The 19898-nt window shown below is 44.4% G+C and overlaps 1 protein-coding gene and 1 pseudogene across 1 annotated transcript in view; both read right to left on the minus strand.

Moving 5' to 3' along the window:
• Positions 1 to 19898, minus strand: part of MAP3K15 (mitogen-activated protein kinase kinase kinase 15) — a gene marked incomplete at its 5' end in the record, with an annotated part of 123320 nt that overhangs the window by 86554 nt on the left and 16868 nt on the right. Inside the window, 2 exons of the mRNA XM_029929621.1 lie at positions 12720 to 12743; positions 15184 to 15323. Of these exons, the coding sequence (XP_029785481.1) occupies positions 12720 to 12743; positions 15184 to 15323 (164 nt within the window). The remainder of the gene's footprint in view (positions 1 to 12719; positions 12744 to 15183; positions 15324 to 19898) is intronic.
• LOC115284534 lies at positions 12729 to 12832 on the minus strand (annotated as a pseudogene).

Consider the following 19898-nt stretch of genomic DNA (forward strand, 5'->3'; position numbering starts at 1 on the left):
GCCCTTTGAGAAAATCGCTCATGAAGTGAATAAAAGTTGAAGAAATTTTACAGAAACCAATTGGGACTAATGGTTACATTTACAAAACCGATTCAAAAACTTCCAAATGAAAGCCCAGGCTTCTGAGTGCAGTACTTCTGTTCTGACAAAGACGAAGAATAGGCCCAAACATCTTCAAATGCTGGAGTGCATTCAGACTTGTGCTGGTGGGGAAACCAGAAATTATAAAGAAAAACATTGATTAGCATAACACATGTCCAATAGGGAACCAAGCTTCTATATTTGTAATGGTTACATTTATAAACGGAAACATCTCAAGAATCCAGCTTATTAAAACACATTCAACAAAGGCAGCTTAGTTTTCTACAATAAAGGGGCATTAGAACCAGTTGCTAGGCACATTAATATGTGAACCCTTACTCCAAACACTCTTCAAAGCTCTCTCAAAGAAAGACTCTGATATAGTAAGTGGGGTCAGAGAGCAGAGGAAAAGCCACTGGTCTCAGACACCGGGACATTTGGGAGTGGAGGAATCTGTCCTTTGAAAGTTTCTAGTCCCTACCTTAGCAATGGAGATTTCTAGAACTACTGCCATGTATGGATTTACCACCATGAACAGACTGTCCTATAGCATCACTAGGTTAAAGAAAAGGTGCTTTTTAAAAAGCTCACATTATAAGTTTGCTTATATAGTCTCAAAGGCCATACTTTTTTCCTCTGCCAGCCACCATTTTTTGTTTAATTTTAACTCCAGGTCATTAACATACAGTGTTACATTCGTTTCAGGCATACAATACACTGATTCAACACTTCCATACTCAAATGTCCTAATTTCTAATGCCTAATACTCCATGTGGTCACCATTTACCATGCACTTAACCATTCTCCTATTGTTTACCTTCATTCTGAAAATGTTCTGACTATACATGGAGATGAACACCTTTGCAACTTCCTACTGTGGTCTTTTCCCAAGAATGACATGACTAGGGGAAGTTTAAGGTTCTTGGTACGTGCTGCTGTCACAGAGGAAAGAGCAGACACATTTCCTTTTCATCATCTCAGCAGAGCTGGGTAGCAGGGTGGTTTTCCCCCATGTTTGCTAAGTGAGGGGAGAAAGAAATACCTTATTAATACTGAAATAGGAAGTATCACTTCATCTCTGCTCAAGCACAGCAAGATGGCGGAGGACTGACTGGGAGGGCCATGGATTGGACCCCAGCTCCATTCCATCCTAGGTGAATGGCCTTGGACAATGCACTTCCCCATCCAAATCTGAGTGGTAGCATCTTTAACATGGGGACAAATCGTACTGTCAACTTCATTAGGTGACAGAGGCTTAAATATGCCCACAGTATGGAATGGGCATATAATGAGTATTAGGTGTGCTCAACAGTTCTAAGCCAGCCCAGGAGTTGTGAAGCTGGGGTCTGTTAATCCTTGGGAGTCTGTGAACGTGAATGAAAAGAAAATTACATCTTGGTCACCATTTGCCTTTAAATGAATTGTAAAGCTGCCTTCAATTAGGAACAGAGGTAACACATCTTAGTTTAAGCAGGACCTGGGACTCTGTCACTAATAGAAATCCTAGAATTTTTCATATCACAGGATACTTCTGGCAGAGACCTCAAAATAATCTTTATACCCACTACCACTCCAAATGTGATATTTTTCAGACCTGCTGTTTGATCTTATTATGAGACATTAATAAAGAGGTACCTAGATTATAATGCGCAACTTTAAAAAATATTTTAATAACCAGGCTTCAGTATAATTGGTCTCCTTTGCAATCCTTTGTGTTTACTTAAGCATTTTAAGTATGCTCTCAGAAGAGGTCCAGAGGCTCCTCCAGATGGACATAGGGGTCCCAACGCCCCCCAAAATCTAAGAGCGTCTGCCCCAGACTCCTCAGCAGATCTTTCACATAGAACATCTGACCTGCAGCCCTAAAACCAAAGTGTTTCTCCAGGGGACTTCACATACGAAGACCTTTATGGGTAAGAGCCTGATTCCCATCCATGAACAGGTCTGGATTCTCTGGGGCAGCCCAGGAGAGCAGAGCGGGCCGGACTCTTCACTTCACGGTTCATGGGTTTCAGTAACGGCCAAGGACGCTCAGAGTGCTCCTCTCAGCTGGCTCCTTGCAAGAAGGCCAAGGGTCCAAGGCAGCTGAGACAGAAACCCAAGTGAAGGGGCCTTGCTACACCAGCACATATTTTTATTTATGGCTAGCAGCAGGTGGCAACGTTGGTCATTAACAACGCAAGTGTTATTAATTAATTCTTTGGTGCAAATAAAATGTGTAAGATCCTGTCCAGACTTCCTAATGAGACTTTCAAGCTCAGTGTTCTATAAGAACATTTTTTTATCACGACACAAACATTTCATCACTCAACAAATGACCCAGTCAGAAGAGAGGGGGGAAATCTAAGGCAGATTGAAGGTGGTTTAACATTACCCAACATAAAATGATTTCTGAGCACTTGGGCAAGAATGCCTATCTTGAATGCTGGCAGAACGTAGTACTTTGGAGCCTATATCTTGTAATGCAAAAGGGTTGCAAATCCTTCATGCAAACAAAAACTAGAAAAGCATGGCAAAGTGTTACCAAGATGATTTACAAAGCAGATTGAACAAACATGAGACGGTAACTTTTCAAAAGTTATTTAACATGAGCATGCATGAAAAAGTCCATTTATTAAGAAAGAGACTCCAAGTCGGGCTCCTCAAAAAAAAAAATGATTACAAGGTTTAAGCCTGATAGATATAATTCTTTGTCTAGTCAGTTACAGGAGAATTTTCAAAATCCCACACATTCACATCAGGGGAATGCAGGTGGTTTTTTGGTTTGTTTGTTTGTTTTAAGACCAATGTTCTACTTTTCTCTATTTGGTCAGGATAGGAACTAATAATACACAGAAGCTAAATAACAATTTCAACTGAATCATCAGGCTGTTGTGACAGTTAAAAGGTAAATGAAGGTCTCCCTGCTGGAAACATGCCGTGCAGCGTCACGTGAACTACAGCGAGGGCTCACCTGCTTTGCTCAGACAACGTAATGGCTCTAGATTACGTCAGAGCTGGCAGGAACTTCAGTAATCACCTGATTAATCACCTTATTTTATACAGCAGGAAACCGAGACCCAGAAAAGTTAACCAACTGGCCCACAGCGGACCAGAGAGCCAGACAAACCTCGGGTCCTTCCCCTTCCTCCCCAGGATTCTTGTAACTGCCATTGTGGCTTAATTCTGAAACACCCTTAAGTAAAGCAAGCCACATTACACAAAACACCCAACACAAACGGATGAGTGAATGGTGAGCTGTATGGGATATGAATCGTATCACAATTTAAAACAAATAAATGGGCATCTTCAGACACCAAAGACTTATCCAGCTGGGAGGCAGAATCAGGTATTGCTGTTTTGGTTCTGTCATTGGCCCTGTGAAATGGGACATCACTCCTGTGACCTTCAAGAGGAACAGGCAAAAGCTTTAGTGGTTTGCACTTGCAGAATGCTCCAATTTGAAAGAGAACACAAGACCACAGGCACGTGGAGAGGGGAAGACATCAACACTAGAGAAAAGAGAATTTAAGATAAGGAAGAAACACTAGGGACTCCTGGGTAGCTCAGTTAATTAAGTGTCTGACTTCAGCTCGGGTCGTAATCTCTCAGTTCATGAGTTTGAGCCCCTTATCCGGCGCCACACCGGAAGTGCAGAGCCTGCTTGCGATTCTCCTCCCTCCTCGCTCTCTCACCACCCCCACCCCCCGCCACTCGTGCTCTCTCTCAAAGTAATTAAAAAAAAAAAGATGAGGTAGAAATACTAAAAAAATAGCTATACAAATGAGACAAATGTTCAAAGGACAGAGATTTTTTACATAAATCATATTCTATGTGTAAAATAAAATTCTGCCTCTTCATTTACTAGGAGACATAGCCTTCTTGCTGGAAATTGGTTCTTCACTAATCAAAGTGGTAGAAATTCTGATCTGAATTCAGAAAACCCAGAGGATATCTAAAGGAGAAAGGAAATTTACCTGTCTTTTTATCAAAGCGTCCCTAAGCAAATCTATATCATCTGTGATAGTGTTGGATCCAAGTCACAGCAAACTGAAAAGTGAGGAGCCCAGGCAGGAAAGACCAAGAGAAATTCTGTTACAGCGAACTCAAGTACTAAATTTGCTCGTAAGCCAAGTCAAAGACTTTCAATATTGTAGAAAACATACCCAATATTGCCAATATCTGTTTCTCAAAGAATTTCCAATTTACTTGGATTAGAGAGGTAACTATTTCAATGGGAACAAGGAGTTTCTCTTAAATCTCACTGGCTTTGCAGGAAAAAACCCCACTTAAAAAACCTTAGAGATACAGTCCTTAGCCTCAGAGTTTACAGGACTTGTAAATTTCTCAAATAAAATGATTATAATGTGGTGGTGGATACTCAGGTACACAGACACCACCGCCCACTGTCAAGGCAGGATGTGTGATCCCAGCTGCTGCGGGCACTGCGGCCATCGGCCCCTACGGTTAGCTCCTGCCACCCCGAACTGCCTGGGTGGCCGACAGGACCTCACCCAAGGCCACACACCTTCCCGGGAGGGCTGGCCATCTCACCACGACTCAGAAAGGCCATTCCAGCTCCAGAGCATCCCACGGGGTCAGCCAAGGCTGTCACTGAGCCTGCCTCCCGGCTTCATCTCCTGCTGCCTGGTCCTGCTTCCCTCCCTCGGCTTCCTCAGCCTGGACCCCAAGGGCACCCTGACTCAGTCTCTAGCATGCTCAACTCAGTCTCAGAGTGCACTTCCAGGGGCAGACTAGCATACAAAACATACCATGATGTCGAAGGTATGATTATTTTTTGTAATGGAAAAACAGTTCAAGAATACCTGTGGACCGTGTACACATGTAACAAACCACCAGGAAGTTTCAAGGTTTAACAGATCAAGGAGTCTCTCAGGGTTGGCTAGCATGTCCACTCTTGTTCCCACAGAGGCTCAACCTTCATCTTTCACCATACAAACAGGTTTTCTGAAGCGATAGAATGCTGAAAATGGCTCTCTTTGGTATCCGAAAAGCAGTATAAAATAGCTTAAGAAGGAAAATATAGAGAAGTAATTTTATGGAACGTGGATCCAAAGCTGAATCACACAGAGGGATGGGTGACACAGGGAAGGAGATTAAGCGTACGCTTAGTATGACTGAGCACTAAGCAGAACTGTGGAGGCAGTATATTGTACACCTCAAACTATACAAATACCCTGTTAACGACACTGAAATTGAAATTAAAAAGTTAATTTAAAAAACCTGAATTATGGGGCATCTGGGTGGCTCAATTGGTTAAAGTGTCCAACTTCAGCTCAGGTCATGATCTCAGGGTTTGTGAATTTGAGCTCCTCATTGGGCTCTGTATGGTAGCACAGAGCCTTCTTGGGATTTCTGTCTCTCTGCCCCTCCCCTACTAGCGTCCTCTCTCTCAAAATAAACTTAAAAAAAAAACCAGAATTACATTTTTAACTCAAACACTGAATTAAGTAAAATGTGTTGAGTGTTAAAAAATTTTATACAAAGGATTTTAATAGATTTTTTAATATTTTAGTTTTTGAGAGTAAGTACATTCGTGCACATGAGCAGGGGAGGGCACAGAGTGAGGAGGATAGGAAGCAGGCTCCCTGCTGATCTCAAGGTCGTGAGTTCAAGCCCCATGTTGGGTGCAGAGCTTATTTAAAATAAAAACCCTTACTTAAAATCCATCCTGAAAAGGAAACTAAAAATGATTTTAGGGGTCCCTGGGTGGCTCAGTTGGTTAAGTATCTCACTTCGGCTCAGGTCATGATCTCACTGCTGGTGGGTTCGAGCCTCATACTGGGCTCTGTGCTGACAGCTCAGAGCCTGGAGTGTGCTTCAGATTCTGTATCTCCCTCTCTCTCTGTCTCCCCTGCTCATACTCGCTCTCTCACTCTCTCAAAAATAAATATTAAAAAAAATTTTAATGATTTTAATTGGGGGCACCTGGGTGGCTCAGTTACCCATTAGACTCTTAGTTTTGGCTCAGGTCATGATTTCACAGTTCATAGGATAGAGCCCTGCATCAAGCTCCACACTGCAGCATGAAACCTGCTTGGGATTCTTTCTCCTTCTCTCTCTGTCCCTCCCCCACCTCCCTCCCTCTCTCTCTCTCTCTCTCTCAAAAATAAATAAGTGAACTTAAAAAAAGAAAATGATTTTATTTACAAGAGCATGCAAAAGAATAAAATATCCAGGAATTAATTTAACCAAGAAGGTGGAAAGCCTTGTACACTGAAGACTATAAAAACAATGCTGAAATAGCTTAAAGAGGATTGAGATGACTGGAAAGACGTGCCTTGTTGTTGGGTTGGAAGGCAAACGTGTCAACAATGTCAATACCATTCAAGCGATACACAGACACAATGTAATCCGTATCGAAATTCCAATGGCCTTTTTTGTTCCAACGCAAAAGCCAACTCTAATTCATAAAGAATTGCAAGTGGCCCCAGAAGGTGATAATGACATTGAGAAAGAACAAAGTTGGAAAACGAGATTTCCTATTTTCCAAACTTACTACAAAACTACCGTAATCACAAGAGCACAACACTGGCGTAAGGGTCAATATACAGGCCAATAGAACAGAATCTGAAGCCCAGAAGCAAATCTTTACATTTACGGTCAGTTGATTTTGATAAGGGTGCCAAGTCAATTCACGTGGGAAAGAAGAGTCTTCTTTAAGACGCGGTTTTCAGATGGAGCGCGTGGATGGCTCAGGTCATGATCCTGAGGTCCTTTAGCTCGAGTCCCACAGGAGGCTCTGTGCTGACAGCTCGCAGAGCCCGGAGCCTGCTTCCGATTCTGTGTCTCCCTCTCTCTCTGCCATTCCCCTACTCATGCTCTTTGTCTCTGTCTCCTTTGAAAATAAACATTTTAAAAAATTTAAAAAAAAGAAAAACGGTGTTGGGACAACTGCATCTCCACGTGCCAGAGAAAGAAGGTGGACCCCGATCTCACCAGCTACAAAAAGTGACTCAAAATTCACCAGAGACATCAATGTAGGTGCCAAAACCATAAAACTTTTCATTTTTTAAATCATTTTCTTTAAAAATGTTTTTGTTTTTTAAATTCCAGTATGATTAACAATGTTACATTAGTTTCAGGTGTGTGTGTGTATACTTAAAATGAGCTTTAATTTTTTAATGTTTATTTTCAGAGAGGGAGAGGGAAAGAGTGGGGGGGCTGTGAAGAAACTAGACCTTTATTGCTGGTAGAAATGTAAAAATGGCACACCTACTTTGGGTATCATTTCTTTAAAAGTTAAGCATATATTTACCTTATAATCTAGCAATTCCACTTGTGGCTATTTACCCAAGAGGAATGAAGACCTATTTTCATGTAAAAATCTGTACTTGGATGTTGAAAAGAACACTATTCATAATAACCAACAAGTGGAAACAATCCAAATGCCCATCAACTTTTTTTACTGCTTACTAGTATTCTTTTGAATTTTTAATGTTTATTTTTGAGAGAGAGAGTACACATGCATGAGAGAGAGCGAAAGCAAGAGCGAGAGCAACCAGGGCAGAGTCAGAGACTGAAGGAGACACACAATCTGAAGACTCCAGGTGCTGAGCTGTCAGCACAGAGCCCAATGCGGGGCTCGAACCCACCAGCTCTGAGGTCACGACCTGAGCCTATTAGAAACCACCCTAACCAGGGAACTAGGACAATAGACAGCCGGAGGTGAGGCAATGAAAATTTTCCATTATTTGTGAACCCTAGCAATAACAAGAAGCTAGCAAAAGGGAAAAAGAAATGTAACAACTTTGTGACCTTAGGTCTTGAACAAACAAGACTAGCACATCGTCTTTGCAATCTGCTAACTGTAATTTCTGCTCCTGTATATGCTTGCTTGCTTGCTTTTCCAGATTTGCTTTGCAGGACTCCGCATCAGGTAACCACTCCCCTTTTATTGCTAAACTTCTTGCTTCTGTAAAACCGCTTGCTCCTCTCTCCCCCTGTGCTGTGATTGGTCATTTCAAACCTCACTGGAGACAAAGAATTCTAAAACCAATAGGTTCCCACCTAAAATAATGTATGTGTATAAGGATACTATTGGTTACTATAAGGTGCTATGACCTGTAATTGGCTGACTAATAAATGATGTGCTCAAAAAACCCTTAAACACCCCATGTTCCAGCCAGGCGGGGCGCTCCCTGAGTACTTCCCACCACTCGGGAGGAGCCGTTCGGCCGAAGTAAAATAATCTGTAATAAGGCTCCCTAAAATTCCCTATCAGACTGTTGCCTGAGTGAGTTCGATCTTGTTGGGTTACAACAAGCCGTAGCTGCAGGCTTAGCCGAAGGAGCCATCCAGGCGCCCCTGCATACTAGCATTCTAGAATCCCACATCTTCTCTAGATTAGCCTTTGTGTAGCTACTCAGGAAAACAAACTGTCCAACACCCACAGAAAGAGCCCTACTTGGCTTACAAAGGAACTACTGAGGCAGGCTACCGCGTGGATGAACTGCAAAGCCGTCACGCTAAGTGAGAGAAACTAGACATGAAAGACCGCATTATTGTAGGGTCCCATTTACAGGAAAAATCATGGAAAGGCAGACCTTTAAGACGTAAAGCAAAGGAGGGGCTGCTTGGAGCTGCGGAGTGGCAACAGGGATTGTCTGCAAACAGGAATTTTGGAGGTGATGAAAATGCTCTCAAACTGGATTGTGGTGACAGCGGCACAACTGTCTAATTTATTCAAAAGCACTCCTTAGGGGCGCCTGGGTGGCTCAGTCGGTTAAGCCTCCGACTTCGGCTCAGGTCAGATCTCACGTTTGTGCGTTCGAGCCCCGCGTCAGGCTCTGTGCTGACAGCTAGCTCAGAGCCTGGAACCTGCTTCCAGTTCTGTGTCTCCTTCTCTCTCTCTGCCCCTCCCCCTCTCATGCTCTGTCTCTATCAAAATAAAACATTTTAAAAAATTTTTAAAAAACAAACAAAAGCACTCCTTCATGTGCACAGGTGCGCCTCGCAATATGCAGACTATGCCTGATTACAGCATGAAAGAAACCCTCGAGGGGCGGCCGGGTGGCTCAGTCAGTTAAGTGTCCTTGGCTCTGGTATGTCATGATCTCACAGGTGGTGAGTTCGAGCCCCACGTCAAGCTCTGTGCTGACAGCCCAGAGCCTGGAGCCTGTCTTGGATTCTGTGTCTCCCCTTCTCTCTGCCCCTTCCCTGCTCATGCTCTGGCTCTGTCTCTCTCAAAAATAAACAAACATTTAAAAACAGAACCTGGAACATGAGAATATGAGCATGGTATGAAAAATAGCTGTGTACAAAAGGTGACACTGTGTTTCCAGAGAGCCCAGAATGGCTGCGGGTGTGGTCCAGCCTGAGGCCTAGAAACTGGCTTCCCATCCTCTACAACCCTACCAAACAACAATCCCTAGAAATGAAAGCAAGTGTGCCTCCCTGTGATGGTTAATGTCATGTGTCACCCTGACTGGCCTTGGGGCATCCAGACTCAACATTAGGACCGGGAGTGGCTGTGAGGGGCTTCCAGTGGAGAGGAGCACTGGACTCCGTGTGGGTGGGCATCCCCCAGCCCACTGGGCTTGGACAGAAGCTGAGAAAGAGAGGCATTTGCCCCTCTTGCCACCTTGCTGCTTGAGCTGGGACGGTCCTCTCTGATTCTGGGATTAACATTTACACCGTTGGCTCCCCTAATTCTAAGGCCTCAGGACTTGGGCCTTCATTACACCAACGGCTTTCTTGGGTGTCTGGCTTGCAGATGGCCGACGGCAGGAATTCTCAGCTCCCATAATTAGGCGAGGGGATTCCTCATGGTAAACCTCTCCCTCTCCCCTGATCCGCTGTTGGCCCTGCTGGCCTGGAGCCCTGACTGGCGCGCCAGCCTGGACCAGGGATCTCAGAGCCTCTAGGTCTGCGTCTCCTCACAGAGCACTTCGAGCATTCAGCGGCGTGTTCAGTTGGGGCCATTTAATCCGTACACCTGCCTCACACGACCTCCCAATTCACTGCTTAGGACTATGTCATGCTGCTTTTTTAAGTTGTCCAATTATTACAGACCCCAAATTTCCTCAGATTCTTCCCCCAAACCTCTACAGTCAGACAAGTCAGACCCCTGTTTCTAAACTGCATTAGCTCTTTGCATGCGTGAAAAAAAAATAAACTGCATTAGCTCAATCTATACTGAGGGCGCAATTGAGTAAACTCTCCTTAAAAGTCACCTGATTTACTGTGACTTTCTTTTTCGACGTTTAATCACTATTAGCCATGAGATGACCATTCTGCTGATCTCAACTTTTTTTTTTATGTTTATTTTTTTGTGTGTGTGGGAAGTGTGCACATGAGTGGGGCAGGGGCGAAGAGGGAGGGAGGGAGGGAGGATATGAATGAATCCCAGAGTGCGACAAGGGGCTCAATCCCACAAACCATGAGATCATGACCTGAGCTGAGATCAAGAGTGACGCTCAACTGACTGAGCCCCCCAGGGGCCTCACGACCTTAATTCTGAGTTTGCACTTCTCTGCCACCCAGAGTAGAAGTAGTAACGGTCTCCCTACTTCCCAGAAATGGAAAACATTTGAAAATGACCATGAACAATACCTGTCAAGGTTTATTTCCCTTCAACCTTGCCTCTTAGGTGCTATTTTCCACCCTTCCAGCCACCTCAGGTCCTTTATTTTGTTCTCCTGAATGCTCTCAATTTTTACACCCCACGAAGCATGACAACCAGTAGTAAGCACTGAAATCGAAAGTAATAGCAAATACGGCAGAGAGATTAGCTGCCAAATCCTCTAGAATAAGTTCATTACAAACAAACAAACAAACAAACAAGCACGTACATACACAGACACCCAGGCAGAGTGGCGCTGGGGCGTAGTCCGAATTACCAAGAAATGTGCTGGAACTCCTGGGTATGGAGAGGAGAGCGCAGGTGCCAGAAAGGAGGGGATGTAGTGGGATGGTAACACAGTGACACAAGTCTCCTCGAGAACAAGAATCTTCCTAGGCTCCCAAACCCCCAACAGTCAGGATGGGAAAAGAGTTTTCTTCTTTGCTTTGCCTTAATGTGATTCCTGTTTTGAGGAATAACTATTTCCAAGACATTCCTTGCATTAAATCCAAGTTACGTCTTTTCACTTGTACAACAAATATGTAACCACAGACTCTGAGAATCGGAAGTTATCTATGAGCCAAGTGAAGGAGTTCATCCTTCTCATGAGGACACTGAGGATGGGGGCGGGGATGACTGCCCAAAGTCACTCAGAGACGAGGCTGGGGCTACACCCGTGCCTGCCAGCCTCGGGCTCAGGCTCCTTTTACTGGGTTCCCTCCCCCCCCCCCAGCTCCATTTAGGAGGTAGTTTAAGAAATAAGATCTAGAAAGCACAAGGAAGACCCCTGTGAGTGGAGAGTATCAGTATGTCAATGGGACAAAATCAAGTGACACGTCTTCCTATTTCTTTTCCCAAGAACTCAAACCCACCCTGATGCCTTAACTTTCTAGGTCAGTTTATGAAATCCAAGCTCTGGTGGTAACTGTGTAATCTACACCATTAGTTTGGCTTCTAGAACTTCAGCCTCTGGCATGGTGGAGGAGAGTCGATGCTCCCATCTCAGAGAGAGAGCTCTGCCTGGGTTCTGGAGAAGACTATGCCCACAGGGGCTGGGTGGGGCCTTGTGTGGAGGGGGAATGTCATGCAAAGGTCCTGCTGCCCTATAGAGGGCACCCCTGGGAGAGCTCTACCTCTCCCACCCTTTTGTCCTTCTCCCTTTGGGAATTCCAACTGGTATAGAAAAGAGGCAGAAGGCCCTTCCTTTCTAGAAGGACCAGTGCAAGCAGGCTGAGGTCAAAGGAAAGAAATGAAAGACATGTCCTCCGTCTAGGTCACGACCAGCCAAACCACCGTGTTACAGTTTTAAAAAGAGGTGTGCTTCGAGGTGCACTGAAGGTACACGGTAACCTTGGCACCATTTCCACGGACATGAACTTATTTGAATGTCTTTAAAGTGGTGATTTCCTTACACAATTCCAACCAACATGGTGTTATCACTATGCCACCGTAGGAACTCTGGGTGAGGCCCCGCATTACCTCAGGTGTAAGTTCATGTTTCTCTGTTGCCAGGGAAACTTTGGTGGGAAATATGGAAGGTAATGGCTCCAGTAAGAAGAATCTTGGCAGTCCACGAGACCAACCCAGATCCGGAGACAGCCCAGACGGTTCCAGGCTCAAAGTCCCAGGACACAATGAAGAGTATGTCCATTTGTCTGACCTTACCTCCCGCCCTTCACCCCAGATGGGCGTGAGGCCCAAGCTAGCGGGCAGCTTAAAGAACAGGGTTCTAGCCGCCCTCCCCCCGAGAAACATACCAACAGGCACAATTAGGAATCACTGTGTGGGGCACCTGGGTGGCTCAGCCAGTTAAGTAAGTGTCTGACTTCACCTTCGGTCATGATCTCATGGTTTGTAAGTTCGAGCCCCGTATGGGACTCTGCTGACAGTGGGGAGCCTGCCTGGGATTTTCTCTCTCCCTCTGTCTCTGCCCGTCCCTGATCTCAAAGTAAATAAAACTTTAAAAAATAAATAAATAAATAAATAAAAGAAATCACTTTGCTATCTCTAAGATTTTCAGGCAAGCATCTTATATACATTTATCAGGTTAAAAATCTGAAAATATAATACTTACTGTGTTTTTCTGAGTTACCATATCCTGAAAAGAAAAAGATAAGATGAATATAGCTTTTAAACTGATAAGAACAGATACTACGCTTGATCTTAGCCAAAAGGCCGAGAAGCGATGAATATAGCTTTTAAAAAACCCCATTAATTTCCAAAAGCCCTACAGGCACGTTGGCCCCCATCATCCAGCACCCACCTCAGAGCAAGAGTTATTGTTTGAAACCCCGATTACCCTGAGCAAAAAGCTTCAAATAAGGTGCGCCTCAGAGAATCATAAAATTCATATTCTAAGGAAAAGAGGTCATAATTGGCTAGCTTTTGGAATGATTGAGGAACACTGACAGTTATGAAAATGTCCCATAGCAGCGGCAATGCTTTTGTCCAAACACTGTGAGATTCAGGTCTCGGGCTCTGAGCGCCCCGCCTGTCTAGGGAACCGTGTCCGGGATGGCAAGGAACCGCCTGGGAAGTACTGCGGTCTCCTCAGGTCTACCATCACTTGTTGACTCAATCAGTGTCGCCGCCACCCCCGTTCCCCATCAGCCTTTGTACAGAAGGCACATGTTGCTGGTACGGTTTCTGTCGCATTACTGTAATTGTGTAGGAACCTTCCGATTCATTGACAGCAATTTTACTCAGTTAACTTAGCATAATGGTTGCGCAGCCCTTGACCGCACCACTTATGCGCTGTCAGCCAACATTTGCTGAAAAGAGAAAACATAATTAAACAGCTGCCTCATAAACGGGTTTTCTATATTCTGAGACTGCAGTTTTCTGTTGAAAAGTGCAGATTGCTTCTTCCAGCGTCAGATACAATGGACTACCCGTTTCCATTTTAGAAAGTATTTTTCCCTATTTTTAAAAATTAAGACTTAACCTAGGTTATAGGACTTTCCAGAGGAGCCCACTAAGGCATCATAGAGAAAAATCATGTATTGCATTTGAAAAAAAATACTTTCTGATATCATGTTCCTCATCAAAACAGAGCTTAAGAACCTACTCTTTCATGTTTTCTAATTCTAAGTATTTCTAAGCACAACTCCCTTAGAGAAAATGAGTAAAAAAATCAATCTAAATATCTAAAGTAATATTTTAGAATGGCTTATAGTCTTTTGAGAAACTATTTTACAACGTCAAGTACAATAATAAACCTGTTTCTTCTTTTGATGTCCAACGAATGATGTCTTACAACACAGTACTACGCTACAATTACAGAGAGCACATCTGTGTAGAGCACCCGTGACACAGAATACATACAGGTTTCACACCTGAAGCAGGCTATATTTCTACCAGGAAAGAACCCCTGATTATTAAAGAACCTAGAAAGAGCTGGTTAATATTAAATCCCAAGAAACACAAAATTGTTCAACTTTGCCATCACGAAATTTTGCTATTATTTATGTACTAGTGGTTTTTAACACCAAGGGAGCTGGACATTTAGAAATGGCATCCATGAACGCTAACTTTCAGCCACTAGCTCTCACCCATCACTGTACTTTGGAGAGATTAAAAAAAAAAATCCCCCGGAGACTGTGATGTAATTGGTCTGGGGTCTGATGTGGGGATTGGGATATTTGCAAATTGTCCAAGTAATCGTCAAGTGCGGCCAAGGTCGGGCAATACTGCTGTCAACAAACTCATCTTTTGTTCCTGAAATGATTTAATAGAGACCAGGTTTTGCTGACTAGTATTACGATATTCAACAATATTAATATCATCTGAGTTTTACAGTAGCTCACCTTAGACACCTTTCACAAAGAGGAGCATTTCTAAAGTTTTTATTTTACTTCCAGCACAGTTAACATATGGTGTCCTATTAGTTTCTGGCGGACAAGGCTGTGATTCAACCCCTACACAGGCTCTCCTGCTCCACGGCCAATGCCCCACTCTGTTCCGAACATGGCCATTTTTAAAAAGCACTATGATCCAAAAAAACATTTTTCAAACGTGCAAGAATCATTTTTTTAAATCTCAGTAATTACTTAATTGTGCACAAACAGACAAGTTTTCAGTTTTCCTCTGCTTTGGATGATGGAGTGGGGCGGGGGGGATAACAGATTAAATATAGATTATATCTATGTTAGAACTTTCTGCCTGCTTTGGTAATGATTATGTGCTGTCTTGTTATTCAAGCTGAGAAAGTATTTTTTTAATGTGTAGGTTTGCAGCACATTGCCCATTAAAGGACTCAGAGCTGTGTGTTGGCTTCAAGGAAAACTTTTTGCTTCCACTTCCCTAACGAGCCTGGAAACATTCAGGAGGCCTACAAATGCCCCTCTGTGGTACGTGTGCTCACACTGTGGTCAGGAAGTTGTCTGTGTGAGCGAGAACCTGTGGTGGGAAGGAAGGAATTGCACACGCGAATCTGTGTTTTCCTCCAACCTCCTATACTACATGTACGTTTCATTTGAACGTGTAATACCATTTTCCCAAAACGAAGTATTCACAAGAAGGTGAACAATATCCATTACCTTCAGTGTAAGAGCAGTGTCGGCATCGGTATCGTGGTACAGGATCACATTATTGGCCATGTCAAAGCTTTCTCGGACCCCAAGATGGTAAAAGAGCGAAGGCTGTCTGGAGACATCACTCATGTCCACCACGGCGACATCTGTGATGAACAAGGACAGGACATGATGTGGGAGGAGGAGGTGATCTGTCTCCTTCACCTACTTCCTACTGATCGCCAGTGGGAACTACTGCATGTGCACTTGTACCAACAGTCTGGTAGGTACCGCAGACAGTGAGGAATGGCTGGACTGACATTACCCCATCGACAGTGGAAGAAAAGCAACAAAATAAACCTCGTCCTTCATCAAAGCGCTTGGGAACATAGCCTCACGTAAAGAGTGCTGATGGACTTAGTTTAATTCTCATTAGAAAACAGGACATCTCCAAAGACTACGTTTAGCTTATATACAAATTACAAAGTACAGTACAATGAAACGTAAAACCACACTCCTGCTGTGCAACCCAGGAGAGAGCATTATCCGCACTTGGACTGTCACAGGCCTCTTCCCTGTCATCTCCCTCCCTCCTGCCAGGACACCACCTCCATCCTGACCTCTGGACTTCTTGGCATGTATATTCATATATGAAACAATATATGTGTACACAGATGTATATACACACATGTATATTACTTACGTGCATGCACAAGCTCATGTTATACATGATTGTATATGCATGTATACACGTTATATATGCATGTGTGTACATATTATAATGTGTGAACTCAACAGTATATTGGTCCATTTTGCTGGTTTGTGAACCTTATATACACAGCAGCACACCATACATGTTCTTGGACTTGCCATTGGCTGGTGTGATGCCCCCATCGGCACGCCCAGCTCTGCCTGATGCATTTTCACATCAGCAGAGCATCATACTATATGGGGAAATTTCTTTACCCATCCCGTCTAAATGCACTTTTATTTCTTTTTCCTATTTCAAATGGCTGTTAACACACATTCCTCCTCGTTCACATGTCTGCCATCAACTTGACAATGTAGCTCAAATGCCCCTGGAGTTGTGTCCTACAGCGGCCTATTCCAAACAGTGGAGCATCACATCACATCAATAAGGAATGTGTTTGAGTGTGCCTACTAGGAGTGGACACCATTTCAAAACTTGGCATTTCGGCAAGTATAAAGGCTCCAAATTTGACTGGACCTTTGTTATCCACATGCAGAGATTCTGGAAAGAATGTCCTGCTGTGACTCACAGGGAGTCGGCAGAAGTCCCAAGGACACAGAACAGAGGTGACGTGAATGGGAGCAAAAACGAGAAGGTAGGTGGAAGCCACATGCGTACCGGGCACCGCTGTGCCTCCAAGCAGGAGGCGGTAGGAGGCCAGAGGCCAAGTGTCCACACGCCCCGGGTGGGCCTTTTCTTCTCTCACCTCTGGACTGCCTGCAACATGCCAGGCATTGTGCTGAAAACAAGGGACCCAGGTGTGAACAAGGTCTAATCCCTTCCCTCAAAAAAATGTATCATACACTGACAGCGACAGGCAGGGAGTAGTGGTCAGAATCACTGAGAGAGGAAGGCTGAAGTGAGGGGCACCATGACAGGGCCCCCCCACCAGGAGGGTATCCAACCCACACTGGGGCAGAGGTCAATCAGGGAAGGCCTGCAAGAAGGGAGGTCACCTGGGAGCCAAGGGTCCAGAAGTGTCACGCCAATCAGGGTGAGGATGAGGTGACTGCAAGGGAAGGAAAGAGTGTTGTAGGAAGAGAAGAAAACCAGCGCAAAGGGCCAGAGGCAAGATGGGGGCGTAAGCGTTTGGGCTCCTGCAAATAATTTCATGAGAAGATGAACCAGGAAGGGTTAATAGGTGCCAGGTGATTATGGGATCTGAAGGCCACGTGAGGAGGGCTGTGCTCTACTTCAAGTCAATGAGAAGCCTAAGGTAGGGTGGTTTCGTGGTTTTTTACTTTTTACCATGGAAAATGATGAGTACACACACACACACACATACACACACACACACACACACGTAGACAGAATAGTATAATGAACCCCCCATACCCACTTCACGTCCCTCAACAATTATCCACCCACAGCCAGCCCTGTTTCATCTCTAGCGCCACAAGCACCACCCCTTACACATTATTCTTGAGTCAATCCCAGACATCATCCAAGCATCTCATTCCCAAATATTTCAGTATGTATTGCTGAAAGAGGAGAATGCAAAGGAAAAAAATCACTGTGGTATCAATGCCTCACAAGTTTTTAAAAAATAATCATGAGGAGTTTAAATTTTTTTATTTTTTTACATTTATTTTTGAGAAACATGGAGAGACAGCGTGAGCTAGGGAGAGAGTCAAAGAGAGAGGGAGACACAGAATCCAAAGCAGTCTCCAGGCTCTGAGCTAGCTGTCAGCACAGAGCCCGACACGGGGCTCGAACCCACGAACCATGAGATCATGACCTGAGCTGAAGCCAGACGCTTAACCTACTGAGCCACCCAGGAGCCCCTCACGAGGGGTTTTAAACGGGAGCCTATCCTATGCTAATTCACGCTTTTGAGGTTGCTGCTCAAGAAAGGACAAACGTATGTGCTAAAGACACACAACCCAGCCTGGTTATTTGATCTCAAAGGGGTGCTTGCTCCCCAGAGACAGGTGCTTGGAGCCCAGAAAATCACTGCGCCTGAATGAATCAGGCATTCTGCATGTAGGATTGTTCCTTGGACTCTATTACGTACTCATATGAAGAAGAATGCGTTGTCTAGTTATGCTATTAAGAAATGGCAATGAAGACGCAAAGTCCAAGGCCATGGAGACTGCTCTATTAGCTAATAGAGGAAAGGAAGCAATTGGAAGACAAAGCAGAGCGATGGGAAAGGGCAGAAGGCAGGAATGAAGGCCAGCAGTGCCCCCCCACCCCGTTATGCCAACCATTTTTGTAGGAAACCTGCAACTTGATGGACTAGCTTGTCACTGAGGAGGACTTTCGAATCCAGGGGCACGAGTTCCTTCTTTCCTCTGCCTTCTCAACATTCTGTGTTGGGTCCTGTACACGAGCCTCACCGCGGCCGCTAAAGGGCCCTCGGTGGCTCGACCACAGGCTGGGATAGGGACTTACCAGGACCTAACTACCACAGAGCAGGCTGACTCTGCTACTCAGAACTGCCCGGAATCCATGCTCAATAGAGAAACCGTCTCACGCCCCAACTTGACATTTTTGCCTGAATGCGTCACTCAAGCCACTGGACTGAGTTTACGTTCAGGATTTACACAACAATATTTGACCAGCTTATTTTTACAACTCCTAAGATACTAATTTTGCAGATTTATAAATACTAAATATGATTAAACACACACTGGACGTTTTATTATATACGAAGCACCAAGGCTGGTTTTTTTTCCTCCCCTAGAGACCGTAAGTTACCTAAGAGCTTCCATCACTGCAGCGGTCACCTGCTTTGACGTTTACAGACCAGTTCCACAGACATCGTGGTTTGAGTCGCAGAACCACCCTGGTGTAGACTGGCAGGGTAGGTACTGGCTTTGCTTCGCAGCAGGGGAACGAAGCACCGAGATCCCCCCCAGGTCAGAGCGAGGGCACAACACAAACAGGGCTCCCAAGGGTCCACGGGAGGTTTACTACTTTCCTGACTCACTTTCTGAAGCACGGCCACCAGGGGTAAAACAGCTGATTTATCAAGCTAAGTCTTCGGCAAACAGACCACAGATAAAGAAGAGGTAAAATTCAGATGTGCATTCGCAAAGGCAGCCTGGGCTCTGAGCAACCAGCACCTTTCAGTTTCTAATGACAAAGGTCAGCTTCAGGGGAAAAATCTGCAGAGAATGAACCATTCTCCTTGACTGGGACACAGAGGCCCCCTTCTCCTCTTGGTTTTACAAACCTTAAGAGATACCACAACAGGAACTTGCGAAAAAAAGCCAAGGGTCCCCTTAAAATCTACTCTTAGCAGGAAAGCATCTGAATTTCAAATCAAAGTGTCCTTTATACAATTTCAGAATCAACTGCAATCATCTTCCTACATGCTAATATGAAATCGAGAAGAATGATGCATGGGATTTTAGTTCATTGAAAACCTTGATCATTATCTTGAACATTATTTTCGTGAAATGTTTTATAAGTAGTAAGGAAAACTATAATTTCCCAGCGTGGTTTAGAAGCATCTGACTTCCAAAGTGGAGCACCTGTCGACAAAATGACACAATGGTAACTGATTGACCACATGGTAATTCTGCGACTGCACTGGCTCATGCCAGTCTTGACATACATGCCAGGCGATCTGAGATAAGGAAGACTGGTTGTATCTAAATGAACTAGATTTTAGAAGAACTTTACTGCCAAAGAAATGTAAAGACATCTGATTGAACTTAGTGCAACGTTAGTTATCCAAAGCTACCTAAACACAAGAGCACCCAAGTTTACTGGACAGGAGGCAGATTCTACTTCTATTTTAAACCCAATTTTCCAATCTCATGAGGAGGAGACAACCTACCAATTCAGTGTCGGGAGGTCAACAAATCCTTACCAAATTAGAACATAGGCATGGGACGGGTACCCCGTTTCAATGGGCAGGGCAGGGTGCAGGAGAATGGGGACATTAGTAACCTGTATCTGGCCCCCTATTTTTCACTTTCCAGGATCTTATTTTTTAAATGACCAAAAAAAGGGGGGGGGTGCCTGGGTAGCTCAGTCAGTG

This window comes from Suricata suricatta, chromosome X (assembly GCF_006229205.1).
Source record: "Suricata suricatta isolate VVHF042 chromosome X, meerkat_22Aug2017_6uvM2_HiC, whole genome shotgun sequence".
Classification (NCBI taxonomy): domain Eukaryota; kingdom Metazoa; phylum Chordata; class Mammalia; order Carnivora; family Herpestidae; genus Suricata; species Suricata suricatta.